Genomic DNA, 25,872 nt, shown 5'->3' with positions numbered 1-25,872 from the left:
TGTGTTTTTTGTCCTCAAGGGGTGAAGCACGACTAATCTCACCCCGATGCATTTTCGTTTAGTGGTGTGTAAATATGAGACTGATTTGTGTGCATGTTCCTCAATTTGCATTTTTGTAAGGAGGCGAAAATGCATCTCATTTGTGGCTTCCTTTTGGAAAGAGCAATAGTAAAACAGGAACATGTAGCAAAGTTTTATCTCGCATTCCCTGAAGACGTTAAGCCGCTGAGGAGCGAATGTTTGCGAAGGTATTGAATGATGTGTTTTCGTCAGGGCTCGTTCAAGGTCGCAAAACTTCTCCCAATATTCTCTCGATGGTTGCCTGTAAATTTTCTGCATTCATACATAGTGCATTTCAGATTTAATGAAACACATCACAAACATTTATTACGTTAATTTTCATGACTGCTATCTATCTATCTATCTATCTATCTATCTATCTATCTATCTATCTATCTATCTATCTATCTATCTATCTATCTATCTATCTATCTATCTATCTATCTATCTATCTATCTATCTATCTATCTATCTATCTATCTATCTATCTATCTATCTGTTTGTTCCTGTCTCCAATTTCAATTAGATTCAAATCTTCAATTATCTAATCATGATATGCTTTTAGTATGTGAGAGGAAGCCAAAGTATCCATGCGAGCACAGATTGAACGCCACAAAAGAGCCCAAGGTAATTTTGTCCACCAACCTACACTCTGCTGCACTCTGTGTAGACAGTATTATAAAATTATAAAGTGTGGTAGTCTGTATAGTAAAAGAACATTTAAGTTACATGCAGACTCTTTGTAATATTTAGGCACGCGGTAATATTCTCTTGGGGGGGGGGGTGCATACACCAATTTATAACATGCCTTAAATACAAAAATACAGATACAATCACACAGGCTCAATGGGTTATTTGGTTATGCAGTTAAAGGAGACGAAAGGGGGATGACGGGTGGTGCTCAAGCCTTAAAACAAACTGAGCTTCTCTTTGCCAAACTGTAAATGGAAAAACTTCGCGGAGAACACACACAAAGACACTGTCGCAGTAACCACCTCAGAAAAGCTAATCATCTGACAACATTTAGATCCAGTACATGCATGTTTTCTGTTGTCTAAGTATCTGCAGACAGCCTCTTGTTAACACTTGACTTATTTTTAAATCACATCAATCTCTCTGATTTAGCTCAGCATACTGGAGGATTTGCCTAGTCTTAACAAACCCTGATGTCTGTTTCTGCTGAAAGGTTCTGGCGTCAGTAATTCTGTTGTTCGAACACAATAGCAGCTGTTTTTGCATAGCACATCAAGCTGAGAACAGTGCGTGTATCATAGGACAGTTGTTTACTTACCCTCCTTTGTGTATGTCAGCAGATGGTGGCCTCTTGTTGGCAGTGCCGTCCTGGTACACCTTCTTATCCAGTGACATTGACAGCGGGGCATCTCGCACAGGCAATCCCAGAACCAAAGTGTCCTTATTTAAAGAGATGGTCTCATCACCAGTGCGACCCATGTGCTTCTTGGCATAATCAAAGCCCTGAACAGGCTGACAAAAGAAAAGAAAAAAAACAAGAATCAAACACAACCTTTTAAACCATCTCAAAATTAATATTAGCATGGTGACAGACTAATTTCTTTTTTTGCGGGTCATAAAGCAAACAGAAAGCCAACAAAGCCAACATGCTGTGCAACAACAGCTCAACAACAGCCCTAAACTGATTCATGTTTTGATGGGCAAAGCATGACAAATCACAAGCATCCAGCTGATCAATGTCCTGTCAATTAGTGTTTCACACTAATGCATGTTAGATAGCAGCAAACTATCCAATGACCTTTTGTCATTACTCGCAAACGGGTTGGTTGACCTTGGTTGTAATTTCATGGATAAGATGTAATGAGAAGTTTGGTTCTTTTCATGAGTTCTACTACTGGCTTGAAAAACCAAGTACCGTGTTTTCCGCACTATAAGGCGCACCTAAAAACCTCAAATTTTCTCAAAAGCCGACAGTGCGCCTTATAATCCGGTGCGCCTTATATATGGACCAATATTGAGCCACTACGGCAGGCGTGTCCAAATATATGGACTTATATATGGACAAAGTTTTAGAATGGGCCATTCATTGAAGGTGCGCCTTATAATCCGGTGTGCCTTATATATGGACAAAGTTTTAAAATGGGCCATTTATTGAAGGTGCACCTTATAATCCGGTGCGCCATATAGAGCGGAAAATACGGTACGCCAAATTGAAAATGAAAAATGAAAGCTTTGTCGGTGTCACAAGTGACAGTAGACACATTTATGGAGGTAAATAAACTGAAGGTCATATAATTTTCTTGTTATTCAGATTTCTTTTTAATTATTACTGAAAGACTCAAATCATGCATCTCAACTTTTCTTATCTGTCCCAACATGCACTTATTTGCAAACGCTCAGGAACTATGCAGAAATGTGACATTTCTTCAAGAGCAGAGAGCACTCCACTCCATCCCTTGAGAGTTCACTCTAGCTCAAAAACTCTCTTGGGCATGACAAAAGGTCAAGCAAGGAGAAATAAAATAGATGTCACTGAACAGATCCAAGGTTTGTGATGAAATTTAAGCATTTGGAAGTGCTTCACATCGTTTGCTTCACTTGTGTGTAAAATCTGTCAAATCATAAATTGGCCGATGCACCAATGGCTTATCTGTGGCTTTTGGGACTGGCTCACAAGGCTCACCCTCCATGGATATACTGTATTTAAAAAAAAAAAAAAAAAAAAAAAAAAGACTCTTATGAACTAATGAATTCTGGTGTTTTTAGGACACCGAGGTGCCCCTGGGCGATTCATCGAGCCCACTATTTGCTCTGGTGCGTAACTCCTGCGTGCACTTCTCTGTTTGTGTAATTGTTTGTTCAATGTAACGTAGATTTAAATAAAATGATTGCACTTTTGACTATGCACAGCAGTATCTGTAGAGCACTGTGATTTTAAGCAAAAGCAATCTTGTAACCTACATTACTGGGTTAAGAAAAGCTCCAACAAAGAAAAGCTACTATTTCAAACTGGAGTCGAACTAATTGCAAAAAAAGTGAGGTAATACGACAAAATGCATACCTAAGTAGAACCTCAAAGTAAAGCATAATTTCCATGACAGAAAAGGGCAATTGGATGGAGTTTCTGTTCCCAAATGGCATGGCAGACATAATAAAATATTAGAAACAGCATGATGCTTTACAAATTTAGCACACTGGAAGTCAAGAATGAATGCATCAAGAGAACAAAGAGGAGAACACAGATTTTCCTAAAACCTCTAATGCGCAGACACATTCTTTGCACTGCTGCATTTCTCTGCCCTTACAGCAGTGAAAAAAGAAAAGGACCGTCAGATCATTTTTATGTTGCACAACAAAGCAGACGAATCCCAGATTTTTTTTTTTTGCCTTCCTTTTCTATTTCGAGCGACTCTAAAATGGGCTGCCTAATGTATTTGATGATGCATACTAAATCCTGAGAGCATGTGAGGTTAGGCAGCGTGGGCATCAGGCTGACAGCATTGTTAATAATTCATCCGTAATACACACCACTGTGCCATAAGCCAGCCTTAAAACACATGGCTAAGTGTCAGGGAAATTGATACACACTCATGTAGACACATGCACACATTGATGAGAGCACTCACAACGGCATGAATATACAGTTACGGTTTGAGTGTTTGCACTCGACTAGCTTAAGTGTTGTGTGATGACTTTTTTGTGTGAAAAATACATGGAGATTGCAGACATTCATTTGCTTGAGGTCTCTTGCTGTTCACAGGTCAATCTTTGAGTGTTTATGAAACAAACGAGCAGTGGGCAAAAAAAGGAGGGACAAGTGTGAAGTTAAATTTGTCCTATCAAGCAATGTTTCCATTAACATACAACATATTAAATGTATAACCACTATTTTCTTTTCTTAATAAATGAAAAATAAAACTGGATAATAATAAGCAGGTTCAACCCATTTTAGTTATCCAGTAAAACAGTTGCTTTAAACTGACAAACATGATTAATGAATGAAAAATTACTTAAATTAACTATTTAAAATCAGACAATTTTTGTTCAGTAGAATTATTCATTGATTCATGTATTCATTTTCCAAACTGCTTAGCCTCACGAGGATCACGGGCATGCTGGAGCCTATCCAGTCAATTGCAGGCCACATATAGACGAATAACCATGTATGTTTTTAGTATGTGGGAGGCACAAAAACCCGTGCAGGCCACGTTAGAACATTCAGTCCACTTAGAAAGGCCGAAGCCGTAATCAAACCCTGCACCACTTAACTGTAAGGCGGCAATTCTAACCAGTGCACCGTTGTGTTGCCCAGTAGAATTATAAAAATCAAATGAAAATAAAAACAACAACATCCTTACAGGCAAGCAATTTCTTAGACTTCTACATCTGGTAACATTAAGTAAGGCCCATTCGTTACATTCTATTTCCTGACTTTTTTGCTAGTCTTGTGATTTCATTGTGCCCTGCATAGAAGACAAACAGCGCCAGATGCATTTTAAATATGCATCTTGGAAAATTCCTCCATCATCAAGTTTCACTTTTAATTAACACAGTTAATTAATACAGTGAATTTATGATATTTCCTATCCAATACAGTACAAATTGGAGATCAACCAGCATCTCAGAATAGATTGCGGTCAACCTCATTGATTCCACTCTATTTTAAGATGTAGTGAAATATAGTAAAAAAAAAAAAAAAAAAAAAATAAACATTAGTATGATATGCTTTTGCACGGCCAACCTATTAAGCACTGAATACTGGCAATGATGAATACATCACTGAGTGAACGATGCGCACAGTAAAAGCTGTCATGCATTACACAGGATATGGATTGGTGGAAAAATATAATGGATGATCATAACCTTGAAGAAGACATCTGACATTTCATGCTGTGTTTTCCACTGAAAGCTCTGTCTCTTTTAGTCACGCTGTGCGCTTTTCTAAATTAACTTTACCTCCTTGTTTTTGAACACCTACTGGACCAGAAAAGATGGGCCAGCATTTCTGAAAGGCTTTATATTAAATGACGGAGCTACTGACCACACAGCGTCAGCACTGCTGCATGACATGTTCTTGCATTCCTTACTTGCACTTATCTTCAAGCCTAATTTAAACTCAGATAGCAGCTTGATGAGATGCAGCAGATGAGCTATTCCCCCGGCAGCTATATTGATTTAAGTTTAGCACGAGCAGGACCGAGAGCTGAAGCGCTCCGCAAAGTTACATGCAGTAAACACGTGGTCACACACTCTTCCTGTGACAAGCTTCTGTGTCAAATAACAAACTATAATAATAATAACTGTGTTGTCCCATATTTTGTTGGTACCTTAGATATCCCCATGACAACCTCCTTTCTGAAACCTCCAGAGCTGCAAAGAACATTTCGCATGCCATGTAGTATTCGGATTGGTAAATTAGCTGCTTAATCATTGTGTATGTATAATATGTATACAAATATATGCCATAGTGACCTTCAGCTACAATTGGTCGACTGATGTATACATGCTTGTGAGATCACTACACAACTTTCATTACAATGAAACGTAATTAAGGGTCAATGACAAATAAAAAACGTACAATTCAGACAGGCAGCAGCCGCATAGATATCAAATCATAGCGCCTTTACTGCCATATTGAAGGGGGACAACTCTGATGCCCCAATTATACAATTGCGCATGTGACTTGTATCATAGCTGCATGTCTGATGTTTGTATCAACTCAATCCGCGTCAAAATCGCTAAAGATTTGCGTCATAATGAATGGAGCCAAACACAAACACTAGCTACTGTGTATCTCTGGCTCTGGCAACTAGCTCCCAAGAAAAAGAACCATTCAAGATAATCCATCCAGCATTTGCCGCCAGGACTATTTATCACTATGAGGCATATGCAATAAACACATTCATTTTCTGATTCACCTTGTTATACCATGAAAAATATTAGTACTAGCCTGTTTCAATGATGAAGGAAGTGATGATTTCCCACAGTGAATTTTTTTCTGTGAAAAGATTATTACTCGTGCAAATAATCTGAATTTTTAATCAGCTGTCGGTATTTAATTTTCATTTGCCACTACTAGCTCTTCCTGTACCAAATATCTGTGTGGAATGATTATTTAATTTGAGCATGCAAGCTCCAGATCGAGAATGAACGATTAATACATCCGAAAATAAATTGCTATATTGCTCTGCAATGTATTGTAAAACACAAAAGGAGTTATATTAGTAGATGAACAATTGAGAATACTTTTACTTTAGAAATAACAATGCACTGATTTAGGACCACTAACTAGAATGATGTGAACCGTTAACTCTAATGATGCTCTGCGTTTGTGTGCGTGCGTGTGGCCGTTATCGTAGCCACCAAGTGCAACTTTTAGTGTAAATACTGACAGTCAATGTTATGCATGACAGTTTATTGCTTCCAATGTGGAGTGACAGACTGAGGGAGAAAAAGACACACCAAACTACCGTATTCCTTATTCTTACTGCAAATCATGCCAGCCTCGTCTCAGATTTCACTTTGGGTAATGAGGGTAAGATATACTGACATAATTACTATATTAGCTTGCACCATTATTACAAGAACAACTACTAACCTCTCTACCTGTAACTTTGTAAGCTTTTATCTTTCGCCTGCAGAAACTGTCATCCCTTCAGGGGCTGCTTAATTTATAATGAGTAATTAAAAGGACCTTCTAGGAAAAAGTCTTGAATCAGGGGCATTAGCTGAAGCCAAGGTAGAATAAAACAACTGTGTTGAAAGGAAAGGAAGAAGCGAAAGGGCTAATAGGTGCAAATCAGTCGAGGGTGGTGACACAAATTTGCATCATTATTTAGAGCCTAGTTATTAAGCTTCCATTTTGTTGTTCATGTTTATGAGCATCGTTAAAAAATGGCTGGCTGCAGTCAGAACTAAAGCCATTAGGCTACTTTTACAGATTCCGTGTTTAACCCAGCCTGTTGCCTCAAACCTGGTAACTTTAAATCTTAAGGAACAAATTTACAGCCCCATTACAGTCACTTTCACATTTCTTCACGGCCACTTAACATTGTCACATGTCCTGGTGATCTGTCATGGTCAGTGAGGGGGATGGACCAAGCCATGATAAAACAGCAGCCACATGCACAATTTCACCCAGAAGCAACAAAAGCAGCCCAACATAGCAGTACACTAATCATTCATTCATTCATCTTCCGTACCGCTTATCCTCACAAAGGTCGTGGGCAGTACACTAATCAAATGACCAAAACATTCACTCAGCCAGACAGTGTTCAACTAATCCTAAATCTCAGACAGTACCTGGTGGTGGTAACTTCCCTCTCGTCGATATGAGGTCTGAACAGCAAAAAGTTGAAGGGAAAAGGTCAGGAAGAGATTAAAATTTTTTATGACAGAATAAAACGGAAAATACAAGGTCAGGTGAAAGGGATGAAGGATAAACTTGAGTAGACCTGTTTTCTTTTGTTTATCTTGGTTTTGTTTTTGGCAGATTCTTGACATTGTTGTCAATTAAATAAATACTGCATCTGCTGATGTGGTGACATCCCCCGTCCCACACACACGCACACACATGCACACTACCACTACCACGAAACTTATCTCCGCCCAATGGCTGAAGAGCTGCCATATTAAACAGATGCGCCATTTTCAACAGAAGCACAATCATGTCAAAGTTAACATTAGTTTCTGACACCCGGCACATATTTGACTATTTGAACCAAACCCAGAAATTTCAACCAGAGTAGATGTGAGGTGTGCTGTCATTCTTCACCCTTTGTGCATTTTGATTAAAGAATCTCACCTACCTTTAATTTAGGCTTGTGAATTCTTTTATATTGTGAAAAACAATAATACACTTCTGTTTTTAAAAAAGTATCCAGCTATCTGTATTCATCCATCGACTCAGCCATTCATCCATATGTAGCTATCCGTATTTTTATGTGGTGGAAACATTAACTTAAATGTAAGTGTCAATATTGTGTCAGTTCCACCTTAAAAACAGTTTAGGCAGTCGTGCATTGGACTTCACATAGAAAAAAACAATATAGCCAAGTCAAACCAGTCAATAAAATCTATACAACCCACACCGTACATTTGAAATAAAGGATTTTTATTTAACCTCAAATGAACATGTTTGATTGCTATGATTTTAAAGGGCGAATATAACCCAAAGGTTCCCTTGCAGTGCAGTGATCCTTGCTCTTCTCCTCTCTGCTCATTAGTCTTTGCAACATGCATGATTAGCACCGACCAAGGGCTATTGGGCAGCGAGAAAAATAAATGAGCCAAGACCCACACAGATGGGATTCAATTTTCCTGTCCTGAAGGGACAACTTAACACAATCACTTCTCGGTGTGACGTGTCACAAATCCGGGTTATGCAATATTTATAAATTGGGTACTGAAGCATATTACAGCAGTGATGATAAAAAAATCTTTTATCATTATGAACCACCCCCAGAGTAGCTTCATCATTTTTACGAAAAAAGGGAACAATATGAAAATAACAGCTGGCATATGAAGATGAGCCTGACGTACCTTGGAGCGGCTTTTGAAGGTCCTGAAGGCCCCAGCTTTAAAGATGACCCTGTTTCTCTTACACAGAATGAAGACCACCATTCCGATTACCACCATCAGCAAGAACAGAGGTGTGAGGACAGCCATGAGCCACAAGTTGCTCTGCGGCATCTTCACCACAGCTGCACACAAAATAGAAGCCATCATTAGGGTTTGAAACTGGACTAACGTCAAACAGGAAAGGCAGCACCAGCAATTAGCTATTCAACTGATGACCAAGAACAGTTTAGAGCACTATGGTTTTTACCCAAGTGAAAGTGAACCATCCGTGGCTGTGTATCTACCATTGGCCCTACCTAAGAGTAGAAACATTTATACATTCGGACAGCACTGTGGCACGTATCTGCTTTACAGCTGGAGGGTTCTGGAGTTGAATCTCACCTAGGATATTTCAAGTTGGCCGTGTTTGTTCCAAGTACTGCATCACAGTCCAAAAACATGCACGGTAGATTAATTGGAAAATGGTCCAAAGCTTTGTGCACCACTGAGTATAACAATGTTGTGTAAATAAGTGTTTGTATGTTCTTGAAAAGTATTAGTAGTCCAATTAAAATACCTGGTATTACCTTGGCAAAGTATAAAACTGAAGTATTTTGCAAAACGTCAGATGTCCGAATACAGATACTTATCAGGACTTTGTGAAAGCAGTGTGAATGAGGCAAATGACATTCCTCACAAAGAGAAGGGCAGATTGTTGGTAAGGCTCCAGTTAGCTAATTATAGATTCTCGGAGAGTGAGGGGGAGAAAATAGGTGTGAGGGAACATGAAGTGCTCTTCAGATACTTCAGTATGAACAACATTCAGCAAACATGAACAACACAATCTCCCCTAAAAGCAAATCAAAAGCAACTTGAACAACTGCTGAAACTGTTGAGTTGTGATGCAAATGAGCCAAACAACATACTTTTGTTAGCTGGTAACATTTTCAGATGAGAAGTGCCTCAACAGTGAGCACCAAAAAAAAAAACCAGTGCAGTCTGTGCTTTTTGAATATCGAGGAAATGTTTTACTTCAGAACAACCCTATAAAAAAACCATACAAGAAGTTACACAATGCGTAGCTCTCATTGTTTATAATAACAACGGATGTCCAAATTTTAACAGCATAAAATACAGCAATTCAAAAAATGTATTTCTATTCATTAGTGCAAATGTTGAATACTACCATTAGTATACAATTAGTATACTTTATTTTCTTAGTACTACTCAAAACTATCCACAAATTCCAACACCCATGCACAGCATAGCATTGATTTTTCTGTGCCTGATGAACTGTTAAAACTGTCAAAACTTGCAATTAATTGTTCCCCAAACACTGTTGTTAGTCCGTATTGTTAGCTTTTAACGCTGCCTTAAAAATCTTATACACCGTAGAAGCTTTTTTCTCTATTGATTTAAAACATGTAAAATATGGACGTTGATCATTTTAACTGTTACTCATGTGTGTCTTTGATGAACTAGCTTCATTGCACTAACTTTGAAAAGTCCTTCTATACATAAACAGTACATACTCAGTACAAGGTCAAACATCCTTCAAAGCAATGAAGCCTGATAATCAACAACAAAATGGTGTTCTGATTTAATTGCGGTTGGCACACCCTCCATTCAATTCCGTGCCACCGAGACATCTTTCAGATTCTGTTATGAGTGTGCCCTTTCATTGAACCCTCTTTACTTCCAATACACACTGTGCCAATGCACATAGTTAGGGCAGGCTTAACTTTGTCCTTAATCATTTTTGAGTTCCTCCCCCCTCATCTCCATCTGTTTATGCTCATGTTAAATTAATGTACAGTATGGTCCTAACACAGCATCTCTCTGCTGTTGTTTTGTGTTTTCTACCAAACGACCCAAAATCCTGCCACTGGCTTCAAGTTAGAGACATTCTTCATTTGATGTACATTTCAGCAGAACTAAAGTATTTCTTCTGCGTTTCGTCTTATTTCAGCCTCTCAAATGTGAATAAGTATTGATTTGCTTTGTCCTCTGTGAAAGCAGATAAATTCCCTTTGCGTTTTTCAGTAAAACAAGACATTCATAGACATGAGCTAGTTCTTAACAGCTTGACATTTCTGTTTTTTTTCTGATGATTCAATTCAAACACCACACAGAACCCAATTGGAAATTTGAAATACTCTGAAGCCCACCGAATAATAAACGCATGAGACTAGGGTTGATTATTCTTAAATATACAGTATAGCTTTCACAACCAAAATTAGAATATGTGATCATTAGGATGTTAATAAGTCCAATTCAAATGTTTTAAACTGTCATATAAACGTGAATTTATCCATTAGCAAAACCTTAACCTTTGACTCACAGTCTTTTTCACTCAAGCGTAAAAGCCTCACACGTAACCCTTTAATGTTTATTTCTTAATTTGTCATAAATTTGCTACATTGTCAAGATGTAAATGGTTTACTCAACTTACATTTCATGTTTGGAAAAAATATGTGAAAATTGTTTTGCCTCTTGGAGGCATTATACTGCGTCTGTGTGTGTGTGAGTAGCGTGTTATACAGCTCAGTTTTGTGTTTTTAAAACATATATTGTATTGCAGTACTCCATAAGTACTGAAAAGTAATCAACTTTTATTATTTTAATCTAACAATACTACTACATTGTTTTCAACAGATAATTATTAACTATCAAAAAACTTTTTTAAAATAACCCTCTCAACTCTGAAATAAATAAAACCAAAACTTACGTTCAGCCTGCACTTGCACAAAGTAACCCAGAGTCAGTGCCATGGTCTGGGAATCCAAACTGCTCAGCGTCTTAGCGGCTGTGGTTCCAGTGATGGGTGCTCCATTCATTTGTGCGTAATACGTCATCTCCGCTGGGTTCTTGGGACCAGGCAGCCGACGCATGCTTACCATCTGAGAAAGGACAACAAAGGGAAAATCTTGCATTATTGTTTGTTATCTACAACATGGCCACACTGACAAAATCCATGTCTTTGTTTTAATTAGATTGAACAAGTCAACATTCAAAATGGGTTTTCTGTTTTAGGATAGCAATACTTGAAGAAGTCTCAACTCAGGTGCTTTGCTGGAAGCTGCTATTTATTTTCATGAGAAGCGAGAGAAAATTGTATATGTACACCACTGAATTGTATAAGTCTGGCAGTTCAATTTTGTCAACAGGCCCTGTGACATTTGCTGGATGTCCCTCTGTGCGCATCTCCCTCTTTTGTCTTTGTCGCTACGTAACTATAAAATCAGTCATCTGTGACTTCCCATAAAAGCTTGAGTGTGTGTAAAGCATAACACACCCAGGAGAAGACAATTCTTATCGTAATTTGCACAACATGCAGCTGACAAAATTTACAATGGACCTTTGAGGTCCATTTATCCACCAGCTTTGAAAGAGTGGCATAATTTCATCTAGCTGATTCACAATGTGATATATATATGTATATTTATGATGTACAGTATACTGTCAGTATTCTGACATACATTAATAATACAAATATTAATATAGTCATTACAACAAACATGGATCAAAATTTATTTACGGGGATGGGGGGGGCTTCCCCTTCCATCTATCTATAAAAAGCACTTGCCAAGTAATTATGAGTAATCAGTAGAAATCTTTATTTTGTCCATTATACAATATAGTATTTGATGTAGCTATTACAAAATTAACTTGAATATCAATATCAGCACTCACCTGTACGGTGTAGCCCCCAACAGTTGTTGCACGCTTGGACCGAAAGGTTTGAGAGCCCTGCCGACCAGCTACATGGAAGAGCTCAGCCAGCCGCTGTTCCATCAAGCTGGCAAAGCTGTGGTAGTTGGCCTCCAGAGAAGACTTGTCCACATCCTGGATCACTGAGTGCACACGCACAAGGATAAGGTGTGGGTTTAGGGAATAAAGGACACTCAAGATATTTATATAGTATATATCCAACAAGAGTTAAGTCTATGTACAGACACAAACACACTTCAGCATCATTCACACTGGGCCCTGATGTGATGTGAAGCGATCTTTCCCTCTGACCAACCTGTGAATTAAACATCAATAGCATTTTCGCTCAAATAGGGCAACTAAAGACACGCTGCGCACTGTAAAGTGTAAGCCAGCACGCAAGAAAGGCCTTGAGAGAGGTTGTTAGGACAAATCACTTTTTCACTCTGTCCCATTAGGTTATGCTGAGTAGGTTTTTATTTGGTTTTGCTCACGTTGCGTGTTAAAATGGCATGAACTGGTGAGGTTGTGCTCGGCCCACATTCAAGCAAGCTGACATCTCACCCACAGCATCTGCTGAGGCTGACTGCACCTTAAACACTTAAAGCCGTATACAAGAAATGGCTATTCAAGGTACTGAATGTTTGGCTTGTGTATGAAATACAATTTGCATGCACAAATATTTGGTTAATCCATTGAAAAATCAAGTTAAATATTCCGGGCTGGACAGAATATCTGTCTTGCAAAACATTGTAACTGCAATGTACATTATTGTTATACTCACAAAAACGTTTTGAAACAAGTCTGGGAGACGGGGCACTTACTGAACAAATAAAAACACAACCACACAGCCAAAACAAAATAAAGGACAACCACGATTAATGGAGTTATTGTCGGCATATTGACGGCTGTTGAATTTAAATTGTTTGTAGCGACCAGCTCTCAAGACACTTTGTAAATGGCAATTTTCTTTCTATAGTTTAATGTTCACTTAGCAATGTTTGGGTGATTTTCTTGGTCTTTTTAAATGAAAAAGAAAACATGTGTTTGTTGGTTTAGATAGAGAGAGATGATTTGATTTGGTCGAATATACAAATTGCAGAATTGTTTATCCCTGAAAAAAAATTGACAATATTGTATTGTGCTACACTCTCCTGGTTCAAACGGAATTTTCATAGGAGTTCGAATGTGACAGAACTAAACCCAATTTAACCAACATACAAAATGAATGCAACTAAAGAAAGAAGGCATAAAACAGAAAGGAAAGCCAGTAGAGTGTGACATAAAAAGTTGTATACAGCACAGTTTACCTGTTATAACCCAATAGCTCCTGGTTGCAGTGGACGTGTTGAGATTGTGGTATTCAAGGGCTGAAGTGAGAGGAAAAGCAGACAGTTAAACAACGTCAAGTAATTCTTGATAATAAAACTTGAAACTGGATTGTGTGGAATTGAGTCCAAAGCTATAAACTATAGTCGGTCGCAATCTTCAAATCTTTACCTGAATATTCCAGCAAGTTTTTGTACTGGGCTGAATGAGAGTAAATTCAGAAAAGGATCGGTATTTTTGAAAACAAAAACATCAGCATTTTATTCTGTTCTTTTTACTTTTGTGTTGGTGTAAATTCCCAATACAACTTTGAATTCAAACTCTCTTCTCTGCTCAATTACACACATCCTTATCATAGAAAAGAAGAATTCAAAGATTCTTGATCTTATTCTTGCTGTGCCCATTCAATTTACGGAATGGATTAAATTTATGAACCAATAATTCACTGTAATGTACAGCTCTCTTTGGAATATCAGTCAAAACTGCAAAATGTGTTTCTGCAAAGAAAGAAAGCCTCAGTTTTGTTTGTTTGTTTGTTTGTTTGTTTGTTTGTTTGTTTGTTTGTTTGTTTGTTTGTTTGTTTGTTTGTTTGTTTTACAGGCATATAACGGTAAACAATTAAACTTAGCATTTTTCTGGAATTTGTACTTACTGCAGTGTGGTGAAGCAGGACTGCCAACAACAATGTAACAGGTATTTAATCATAAACTAGGTCATGAATCATTCACTGCCCTGCAGTGGACTCAGTGCCTCTTAGCAGGCATCCTCCATATGCAGAAAAAGGCTGTCTGAGCCCAGCAGCATACCGGGAAAAAGAATGAGTAGAATACCAACTGTTATGTAATAAATATAAAATTTGCATAATTACAGCAGTCTTGCATGGGTCCAGTGCTCTGCTACAAAAACAAGCAGAAGTTGCCTCATCTTTTTGGCAACTACATTTTAATAGATTGACTCGTGTAAGAGACCATTTAGCCCCATATTTCAACTCCAGTAGTATCAGTACACTGCTAATAGTTACATATTTCTCAAATGGCAATTTCTCCTTCAAAGAATATGACTCCTCAAAGAATATCACTAGGTTTAGCGCATTTTCCCCCCTCAGGATTCAAGCGTTGCTCTTAACTTATGTTCTCCTTGGAATGTGGTGTGCAATAAAATATTAAAAGATAAAAGAAAACATGTAGTTTGCCTAAACTCTGTAAGATCCTTTTTGACATATACACATACATATAATATGATTATTCCACTAAATATACAGTGGAAGATAGAGGCTTGCACATCCGCCTCACAGTGAATACGATTGGCTGGCATTTCAGTTTGCACTTTTTCCATAAGAATTCCGAAGCTTTGTGCACAAATGATAGCTCAAATAATTACCAGCTCATTTTGATCCCTTACAGAGGGCCTCAAAGTTTTACAGCATTGACGTGACAGGAACCTAAGTGATTACAGGGCCCTAATTCAACAATAAGATTTTTTTTTAATTGATTTGGGAATTTCTTGTATGTATGTGGTAATCTGAATAATGACAATGCAGCAATGTGTGTTTACGTACGCTCAGCAATGACCAGAGGGGGGTAGAACAGAAAGTAGCCCACCAACTCAGCAGTGAGTTGGTTCAGGAGGCCGCTCGAAATGGTACCGTTGAGTTCGGTGTCCTGGTTCTTGACCACATACACCAGTGAGACAGATGGGGAGCCCGGTTCCTGGGCCACACTTTGGATCTGTAGATTACCATACAAATTGTCATTGTAAGGTATGTGACCTGCCATGAATGCACGTTACTGACATTTTGTCTTGGTCTCAATGAGCCACTTTATAATTTACAGAGTGAAAGTGAAACATTGTACAGAATGTCTATGTTGTCTATAAAGATTGCATAACAAAGCTTCGGTCATACTTCCCCCTAAATGGAACCTTTGTAGTGTTTAGGAAATAATGAAACTGAATCATCACAGTAAAGTGGGCTGTACTAGGAATTCCCATCAGATTGCGCCATGCATGTAAATATTTCAGAAGATGAATAATAAATGCTTCCTATATCCACCACTGCTGTCCTATGTATGTACTGTACTGCATATCCATGTCAACCAGGGGATAAGTGATAGCGGACAGAAGAAAGTGGAAAAAGAGCAAAGAACTTTGACTGGTTTTACGAAACAACAATACTATAGACCTGTATTGTCCAGTCAAATCAGAGAAGTTGCACAAAACTTTGCTTTGGTTTAGATTGTTATTGCCAGTAAATTACCGTATTTTTCGGACTAAAAGTTGCTCCGGAATAAACTGCACAAAATGCACAATAAAGTGATCCATCCAAACTATGAAAAAAAAAACGCGACTTATAAAACTACGGTAAGACAGATACTTGCACACTCACATAGTGATTAAGGGAAACCGGCATCAACAAAACTGTACCATTAGAAAATGTTCCATATGATGTTTCACGACATCAAATATCTGATTTGCATGCGACAGTCACGTCTGTGCGATATTAGGCTAAAACCATGCACTACCTCCACAGTGAGCTTGCTGTAGGTCTCAAGCACTTTGTCCTGAGCTTCGTCAAAGGCACTCTCCAGTCTCTGCTCAAGCATCTGGACGAAACTGCAAGAGTAGACGTTGTCTGTGGGGCCAACAAATCTCAAAACTGCAGAAAGAAGACGAGAAAGTGTTTGAGTATGTTGTATGGAAAATGTTATAATTTGGTGTGAACTTTTTCATGTTATGTAGTGAGACGCTGTTTCTTCGGCGTGTTAGAGTATGCGTGTTTGTGTGCACGTGCGTATAAAGAGAAGAAACCAAAAGGCTTGAAACTGAAGCAGGAGAAAGACATCAGACATAGACAAAAAAACAAGGTCACATGCAGCTAAAATATCTCGCCAAGTATCTCTTTGCTTGATATCCTGTTGTTAATCACACAGATTCTCTTTTTGATCCCCATCCCAGTAGATTCCATGCACAAGCTGCTGTTTGGCATGGACAAATGTGTTTTCTTAAGAAGCTGCTTGGTTAAATAGCCAATTTTACTTTGCTTTGAATCACGAGAGTTTTCATTGGATTTAGGGTATCAAAGACTGAAGGGGAACAGACATAATGAACAAATCCTATTTCTATCTCGGCTTTTCTCTTCCCCACTTCTCTCTCTCCTCTCTCCCTCTCTCTCTCTCGCACTTATATGAATTCATATAAATATGTATGCATGTGTATATATATATATATATGTGTGTGTATGTATATATATATATATATATATATATATATATATATATATACAATTAAGGAAAAAATTAAGGAAAGATTAAATAGTCCACACTGCCCAATTAAGAGTTTTCGCAAGTGTATGTTGCGTTAACACACACATTTTGGATTATAATAGGTGTGAAATCACCTGTTTTCAGCTGTAGGTGAATACTTGGAGTGGGCAGCCATGTTGCCACAGGAATCAGAACTGCTTTAACCAATGGTGTGTGCTGCCTGATGTCAGACAGCAGCCTGTCAAAGCCATAAACACTAAGTGCTTCAACCACAATAGAGGAAATATAGACGGTTTTGACACCAGTCACATAGTAAACCAGTGTCACGTTACGTGGGTTGCAGTCATCATGTTCCACCTGTAAAAAAAAAAAAGCAAATGTTTTTACAATTTGCATAATGATCAAAAACTCAGGTTCTGCATATTTTTCAGTTTGCACACCACATTTACAACAGAAAAGATAAAGAAAGTATTTCTACTGTCGTTTTCCTTTCATTATTAAAGACTTTAAAGACCGCAGGCAAACCCACAAATAAATCGAATCACTTCAACCCTCACAGCTACTGGCTATAGACATGCACGAGGCATGCCTAATGATCAGTTAGCCATTTTAATACTAGTTATACTGGGTTTAGTAAAATATTTTTACAAATGGCATAATTCCTGTGCGGTGTGCGTCTCTAATTCCTCAAACGCTTTCATTAAAATATCACCTAGACAGAAAAGCGTTTTTGCCAGTATTGTATATGTTTATTTCCATGTTCAAATGTGCTACTTGAGATTCTACTGCAAAATGTTTGGGGCCAACCTTTTTTTCACCAGCTATCACGTCAAAGTAATGAACATTTTTAATGATAACTAGTGAACTTGTCAAACATGAAGGTAACAGTAAAACTTGTATTTGATTTTTTTTTTTCTGTCTGTCGACTAATGCAGCTGTCGGTACCCTCTCCCCTTTCTTTTTGATTAACATGAACCGCCAGTAAAAAAGTCACACATAGCTTTGAAATCACAGCTTTAATTGTAACACCGATATCCCGCCTTTTGAGTGTGTTTAGGAAATATCGAGCCAATTGCCACGTAGTGTTTTCAAGAGGTGTAATGTTAAGTATGGTGGTTACTTTTGCCCTCGACACTGTTAGAGATTCCACAAATGCTGCCTTTACTTGTCTGTCTCATGCTGCAGGTCAGAGGAGACCTGCAGGCTGCAGCACTTTGGTTTGGCAGCTGGCCCTCAGCACTGCATGACAACTAATAGGTGGCGGAAGGGTGAGGAGAGGGCTTGTGTGCACCGCGATTCAGCCATGGGCACATTTCTCTCTCCACAACGCAAATACTGTGAATGTCCATCAGATATCAAAATAGTTTGATTGATTACATAGAGGCATATTTTTATTTTTTAATATTGATGATTAAAGAAAGCAAAAAAGCTCAGGCAGAAAGGGCAATTATCCCATCCATCCATCCATCCATCCATCCATCCATCCATCCATCCATCCATCCATCCATCCATCCATCCATCCATCCATCCATCCATCCATTCATCCATCCATCCATCCATCCATCCTCTGTACTGCTGACCTCTTTTTTTCTTAGATTTATAGACTTACTAGACAAAGATGTAGTTCTGGCGATTAACCTTCAGACCCAAGTGATTGACTTTCTAGTAGAAGTGAATATGTAAGACAGACTGACCTGTGCAAAAGCAGTAGAGTCATTCAGGGCTTTCTGCAGGGCGTGACTTAGTCCTTTCACTAGATTCTGTTTGAGGACAAGGTCGAGTCGGTTTTTCCGAACCTCAATGGACATAACTGTCAAAGAAGAAATTATTTTGTTATTATTTGCATATTTTGTTTTAACACACAGTCTGTAGCCAAATTTTATCTTTATTATCTCAAAGTTAGGCTTGAGTGCGTTGAGTATGAAATGCCAAAGTATTTTATGTACACTAGAAATTACAGTCACCAGCTTCAGTTTTTTTTTAATGTTCTGGGAAAACGTGTCCTTGTTTTGTGCATGTTTTAATTAATCTGAGTGGAGGTAATTACATCTTGGACCCATAGGTACACCAAGTCTGAGCAGCTGAAAGGGCATTGTACCTGTTCGTCATAACTTCATTATAATTTCTACCAGAAAATGGTTAAAACCTGTCTCCGTGGCGGATATTAATTGTTTGCCCACGGGGAAAATACTCTAATCTGACTTTTGAAAGAACTATATATTCAGCAACATATAATCCACATCTAACATGATCTTACTTGAGCGTGTAGATCACAGGTGTCAAACTCAAGGCCCGGGGGCCAGATACAGCCCGCCGCATCATTTTATGTGGCCCACGAAAACAAATTGTGCATCAAATTCGTGTTTCATTACTAGAATTGCAGATTGTCTTCACTTTTAATAATATCTATTTTTTTAAATATTTGACCAGTTTTTACTCATCTGATTTGAGAACGAGTTATTTGTCAGTTTGTTTTGTAGGTTTTATTGTATATAATATGAGGTGCTCATACATTTATTTGGGTTGACAGTCATAATGGCCCTCCGAAAGAAGCTATGACTACAATGCGGCCCGCGAAAAAAATGAGTTTGACACCCCTGGTGTAGATGCAAGACATTATGTGAAGCTTAGATTATTATACAAAATTAAATTCAGCGGTAAAAAATCAAGTTCTTTACCTGTTTTGACCCAGTACTTCTCAGTGATGTTGCATGGTAAAGGACCTTCTTCTGTAATAGTGCTGCTTGGCTGCTCTGGAGTTGCAGTTGCAAGTGGTGTAGTTTGGGCTGGGATCATCACTGTCGTTGGTGCAGTTGTTGGTGTAGTTGTTGCTAAGGTGGTAGTGGTGGTGGTGGCGTCGGTGATGGTCGTGGTAGGGGCGGTGGTTGTGTCTGGAGTAGTAGTTGCAGGTGTGGTTGTAGTTATTATTGTTGTGGGTGGAGCAGATGTGGTAGTGGTTGGGGTTGTTGTAGTAGTTGTGGTGGTACTAGTGGTGGTGGTAGTTGGAGGCTGAGTCAGAACTTCTGTGGTTGCTTCCTGGCTCGATGATGGCTGAATGATTACAGCGTCGGTGATATTTGAGGAAACTGTTGCAGTGACATCTGTGGTCACCGCTGGTGCCGTAACAGCAAGTGTGCTCACAGTAGAAACGGTCACTGAGGACTTTGTTGTTGTCAGGGTTTCCACCTGAACGCTATCGTCGGTCAAGTTGTTCAGGTTTGTGGCCAGTGAAGCCACGGTAGACACCAGAGTCGTATTCGCTCTCACAATGGTGCTTGAGGTGGTGGTGGTTGACAGAGTGCTTGTGGTTTTTTTTATAGCCGTTGCGTTACGAGGGGAAGTTCTGGTGCGCACCGGCATAGTGGTGTTCCATTGATGGGTGGAGAAAGGGCTGGTGACATTTGCTGGAAGTGTGATGTCATGGTCACCCACTGTGGACAACAGAGACTCAGGAACTGTGGGGAGATCCCAAGCTGGCAAGCTACCCATTGACACCTCTGTAGGCTGAACAGCATCTGCATCAAAAACAATTTTAAAATCTGCTTTATTTCAACATTTTTGAGATATCTCGTTTACAAGGAGCAAGTGTGCAATGCATAATGCAGCTTTGGTCCAGACCAGATGGCAAACAAAGTACACATGTGCACAGAGCCTAAATTAACTGCCGAAGCTGGTGTGCATGTAAAAATCACGAGGATCAGTCCTGAGGCTTTATTATTATAAGGATGCGGGAAATGCACCAAGATTAGCATATTTTACCCCCATGGGAAAGAAGCAATGCCACTTGAATAAAATGTAGATGAAAACATATGCAGGATACTCTCATCGAAAAACAAATAAATCTCATATTTGAGCAAAAAGAGAAGATGAAGATGTGCTTATCACCATAAAACAAATTTTTGACACTATAAAATCCACTTTCAAAGTGGAAGCCCCAGATGAATTGTAATGGAAAGGACTGAGGCATTTTATCTCTGAACACAAAATGCATGCCAATGGAAGGAAAAGAAAATGTTGGGAGGACAAGAAGGTTCCCTGCAAGGTTGGTTTGCACTCTGACTATCTTTTGTTAAGTGAACGCTGTTTGAATACAATTTGAGGTACTCAATGTCAGACAAAGTCAATCCAGTTTTTTATAATACAAAATTATTCTGAAGTGACAATCATTTATCAGACTCGAAGTCCATTTTGACCTTACTATTGGCTCGGGTTATATTTAATAGCAGTACTTGATTATTTTTTCAGTATTTAACAAAATAAGACAAGAAAATCATTAAATTCTCACAGTGATGAAAATGTTACAATTCCTCGACGTAACCGCCATTCGTCACTTTGTGTGAATTCAATTTCATCATTTTCATCTCAACCCCCAAGCAGTTACCATATAGAGCGGCCCTCAGTGACATGCTAGAGGGGTCGGGGTGTCGCAGGAGACAAAAGGGGAGCTTAGTCAGATTGTGTGACATCCAATTTCCTACTTGAGCATGATGCCCAATTTAGATTGTTTTGTGCTTGTACATTAAAGCCTGCGAGCCGACCTGTACTAGTGTGGACTCAACGGGTGGCAACAAAGGAGCAATGGCCGAACTAGTTCAAATAAAAAATGACATTTTTCCAACACCGCAGATGCGGTATATGAAGCTGCACCATGTCATAATTTATCCATCAAGCAAGCGAGACTAATATGTTTCGGATAGTTTGATCTCGGCACTCAAATGACAGTTGCTATATTTGAAAAAAATTTAAAACTTACCTAGACTGGAGATGTTGTTACTGTCTGAAGAGCCGTTGCTGACATCAATAAGAGAGATGACGTCTGGCTTCACTGTCTGAACGTCTAAATGATTCATGGCTGGAGTAGATGATAAAGATGTGGACGGGGAAGTTAAATTGGATGCTTTTGTTGTGGAGCTCAAAGAGGAGGAGACTTTGGAGGAGGAGGATGATGGAGAGGAGATTTTGGTCCAAGCGGCCTTAGACAGTAGTCCTAAAGGCTTTCTTTCTGCTGGTGGATCTGTTGTGTCGGCCACCATTGTGAGGACCGCCTGCTTTCCTCCATCCGCTTGCTTAAGCCAGGTAGGTGAGTCTCGGGGTGAGTTTGGCAGGCCTTCCACCTTTGTGTCTGCCCATTGACCTTCATCTGCTCTCATGATGCTTGTTTCTGGGAGGACCATGCTGTCTCCTCCGGCAGCCACTCTATGTTTTGATTCGTTCCACAGTGCTATTTTGGAGGGTTGTCTTGGGTCAGTCTCTTCCATCACGTCTTCCTCCCCAGTCCCCCAGGTGGTCAAGATGGACACCGTGGGATCCGATAGTAAGTCACGATGGTCAGTCACATCTGCAAGAAATACAGAAATGAGGGCAAAAAAAAATTGTTATTTTCAAAGGTTTGAGATTTAGGTTAGGACTGAAGCACAATTTTCTTTTAATCATGTGGGATGAAAAACAATTTTTTAGTTTGAGTTCTTCGGGAATCTCAACAAGACAACTGCCCTTGAGCACAGACAATCACAATTAAGCAATACGTGTTCATGCAACTCTTTTCTCTCCACTGCGTAATACACATTCATGTCAAATTGCTTTGAAGCTCTGAAAAGCAACTCTGGAAAAATAGTTAATAAGAATATCTAAACTAGGTCGCTTAGCTTTTGGAGGATAAAGCATGAGGAATTAATTTAGATGTTCCAGACCGAATGTATCATGCTGAGGGAATAATACATAGATAGGCTACACGAGCAGTAGATCCATACACACTCACACAAACACACACACACAAACACACCTAATTATGTACAGTAGATCGTAATCTGATATGTTGTTATGTTCATGCCGGTTTCATTTTCCTAGAAGATGCAGAAGCGCACAAGCTGTGCTTCAAAAGAAAAATGTTGGTGTCATATACACCCTCCCAATGAAGCAAGCCGATCCTTTATATGGGACACAGACTCATTTGCAATGGTAACATTCTCAAAATGTAATTTTTTTTCCAATATTAAATTATAAGTACAACACACAAGGTTGGGAGGGGTCTTGGTAAACTGAGGTGTAGGAGAGGGGGATGGAGGGTTGACAAGATTTTTATTCAGGCTTGTCGAGTCTGCCAAAAGATCTAGCAGATACTGTTGTAGTGGAAACCAAAAATCTTTCTTCTTTTGTTGTTATTTAATTGCAGAATGAATGTATACAAATATTTGTTTTTATCAGAATCCTTGCAGTCCATCCATACATGGGGCACATGAAATGGCAAAGAATATGATCATTTTTATAATTACGCCTTTGTGTGTGTGTGTGTATCCGTGTGTGTGTGCATGCGTGTGCATGCTTGCGTGTGTGTGTGTGCTGCCCTTCCCCACTGTCTGTACACCTGCTCCCGAGTGTGTCTCTTCTCACCTGCACCTTATTATCACTGCATATTTTACATCATGTCTCCTCGCCATTTTTTGTAACTACACATCATGTTCCAGCATTCCTTGTTTTACATCCAAGTGAGCTTTCAGCCCATTTTGATGATTAGCAATGTTGTTTGCCTCACGTTTTGGCTACCTCTGCCCATCCTCATTGACCATCCTTTTAATGTCATCCAACAGTGTCTTTGTTTTTAGCTGATTTTTGCTTCACATCTTGCATTTGGGTCCAAACTTTTATGCTCATTCAAAATACCCGCGATTGTACTGCATAAATTATTCCCTTGTATGACATGCCGAGTTCTGTAATGTGGTGGCCAAGCATTCAGTGTGTATATAATATACACATAAGTGAGTAAGTAATAAAATTAGTGTTCGGTAGATAATTTCTTTATCGTAACAGTCTTTGTTGGAAATAAATCTTAGTCTTTTGGAAATCCTGTTTGTTCCAGTTTAAATGATGCTACATGCATTGGAGAGATTAGCTGAGAGTGTGGTTTGCACTCTTGAATATTTTTTCCAAATCTTCTCTGCCAAGAGCAAACTGCTTATTTTTCTGTTGCCTTGAGGATTTGGATGACCCAAGTATGAAGAAACAAGACGTATTACGAGTAAGACATACAGCATATTTAACAGTTTGTTAATTTAGCAATCAGGAGGCGCATAAAAATCATACAAAGCCTGGCACTGCTTCCTCATGCCTGTCATCAGCCTGGTCACACACCGCTGTAGGATGGCATCCATTTTTCAACGAGCATTTGGCGCAAGTCAATCAAAAGGCTTGTGATGACAACATTTACAATATTTCATAATTGTCGAACAGAGTTAAGGTAAGGACTACCGGCAGGTCATTTCTTCCTCTGCACTCCCGAATTCTAATCTTAAAAAAACAAAACTCTTTGTGCAAGTATTGTCTGTGTAGGATAGCATTTGGTACCAGACAGTGGAGATATGGATTTACTACCGGCACTGATATTGCTGATAAGCCTTGTTTTTCCACCCCGCACCCTGACACTGCCTCCACCACGAGTTGTTTCTCTATTATTGCAACAATCCGGATAGCGTCCTCCATATCTTATCCACATTTTGACTCTGTGATCTAACTGCTGTGGGCAGAATCTCCACTATTTACTGAACATGGCGCTCATCCACGTTTAGGCTCCAGTGCATATGTTTCTGAAACCATTGCAAACAAGCTTGACAGCATCAGGCAGTCCTTCTGGCAACACTCTTGGCAGCCCTATGAGACCAAAACTTGACTGTAGCTTGACTGCAAATCAGTATTCAGCCGACAGTTCCAAAAGGGATGTTCCAACATTTATACAAGTATCTACTGCTTAGCCCACAAATGCCATGTTCCTCCCAAATTTGAGGAGAAATGACCAAATTTCCCAATGATAAAGGATTTTTATGGCCATGAAGTGTATACATGTGTTCTTGTTTGTTTGTTGAAATGAATGAATGACAGGATGAATGGAGTGATGAATGGAAACAGCAATGAATGCTTGGATGGAAAAAATGAGCCATATGCAAGAATGTTAGCGGCGGTTTCTCCCCCAACACTTCGCCAACTGCTCCGCCTGAGAGTAACATATGTGGCCCCAGAGCCAACCTGTGACAAAACGCTAGGAAATGAAGAACCTCCACTGAGAACAAATATGGACAGGATGGATAGTTTCATGGATGGATGGGTTGTAAATCCACGTTAAGTGCGAGGCCTGACCTGCTTTATTTGTTGGATACTACATTAGGGGGGGGATAAAATATTGCCATTGCAATGTCATATGTAATCTGGTACAATCTTCATGAACTTGCATTACATTTGACATGGTTGCACTCTATAAATCCATGCGTGTACACTATTACACACTGTTTAACTACCAATGTGAATGAGTTGTACATCTTGACTGCTGTATTGTATCCAAATTTGTTTTTTCATAATGAAGTGTGCAGTCACTCGAACTAAGTACACTATTTTAATTAAATACATAAAGCGATACAACCCTAATGATTGAAAATCAAGGCATATATTTGTTACCGCACATCAAACTATGGTTATTTCACATTTCAAATTGTGATAATTGTAAAACAGAATATCAATGGAATGCTTTTCTGCTAATTAGTCATTCCATGTGCTCTATGAAATTAATAACATTTGTGGTATTATATCTGTTCAATAATTTTGAACTTAATTACCTGTGGGTGATGATTCATTTTTACATATTAAACAATATTTTTGGGTAGAAGCATATTTTTGTATTTAATTATTTTATTCCTTCTATGATTTAGTGAAGTTTATTTGTGGAAAAATATGGTGTGGATTGAAAAAGGTTTTTGTTTTTAGCTCCAAACACGCTCTTAGGCTAAGTAGTAACAATATGACAAGTGTAACCTGCACCGCTGAATCCTGTGAAGCTTTACACCTTAGCAATGGCTACAGCATATTTCCTTGCCAGCTGACCTCATTGTCCATCTGTTGATGCCCGGTTGATGAATCTCTTTAAATGCCAATGCAACGCAGTAAATGTTTGCCAAGCTACTACAAGCTTCCTGTCCATTAATACTAACCCCTCCCA

At 38.9% G+C, this 25,872-nt stretch overlaps 1 protein-coding gene across 3 annotated transcripts in view; it reads right to left on the bottom strand.

Moving 5' to 3' along the window:
• The window catches only part of kiaa1549la (KIAA1549-like a), a 63,967-nt gene that overhangs the window by 18,988 nt on the left and 19,107 nt on the right, over positions 1-25,872 (bottom strand). For 2 of the 3 annotated variants that reach the window (XM_088379296.1, XM_088379297.1), the window contains exons 2-13: positions 21,646-22,230; positions 19,571-20,407; positions 18,587-18,702; positions 17,027-17,249; positions 16,152-16,285; positions 15,191-15,359; positions 13,614-13,673; positions 12,286-12,446; positions 11,321-11,492; positions 8,575-8,735; positions 7,336-7,371; positions 1,352-1,545 (exon numbers count right to left, since the gene is read on the bottom strand). In XM_088379296.1, the coding sequence (XP_088235422.1) occupies positions 1,352-1,545; positions 7,336-7,371; positions 8,575-8,735; positions 11,321-11,492; positions 12,286-12,446; positions 13,614-13,673; positions 15,191-15,359; positions 16,152-16,285; positions 17,027-17,249; positions 18,587-18,702; positions 19,571-20,407; positions 21,646-22,230 (2,848 nt within the window). The remainder of the gene's footprint in view (positions 1-1,351; positions 1,546-7,335; positions 7,372-8,574; positions 8,736-11,320; positions 11,493-12,285; positions 12,447-13,613; positions 13,674-15,190; positions 15,360-16,151; positions 16,286-17,026; positions 17,250-18,586; positions 18,703-19,570; positions 20,408-21,645; positions 22,231-25,872) is intronic. The other variant, XM_088379298.1, reaches the window with a different exon arrangement.

This window comes from Syngnathus floridae, chromosome 6 (genome assembly GCF_059516105.1).
Source record: "Syngnathus floridae isolate MCC-2025c chromosome 6, RoL_Sflo_1.0, whole genome shotgun sequence".
NCBI lineage: Eukaryota > Metazoa > Chordata > Actinopteri > Syngnathiformes > Syngnathidae > Syngnathus > Syngnathus floridae.
The sequence above is the reverse complement of the archived record's forward strand: the minus strand, read 5'-3'. Positions and strand labels throughout refer to the sequence as shown.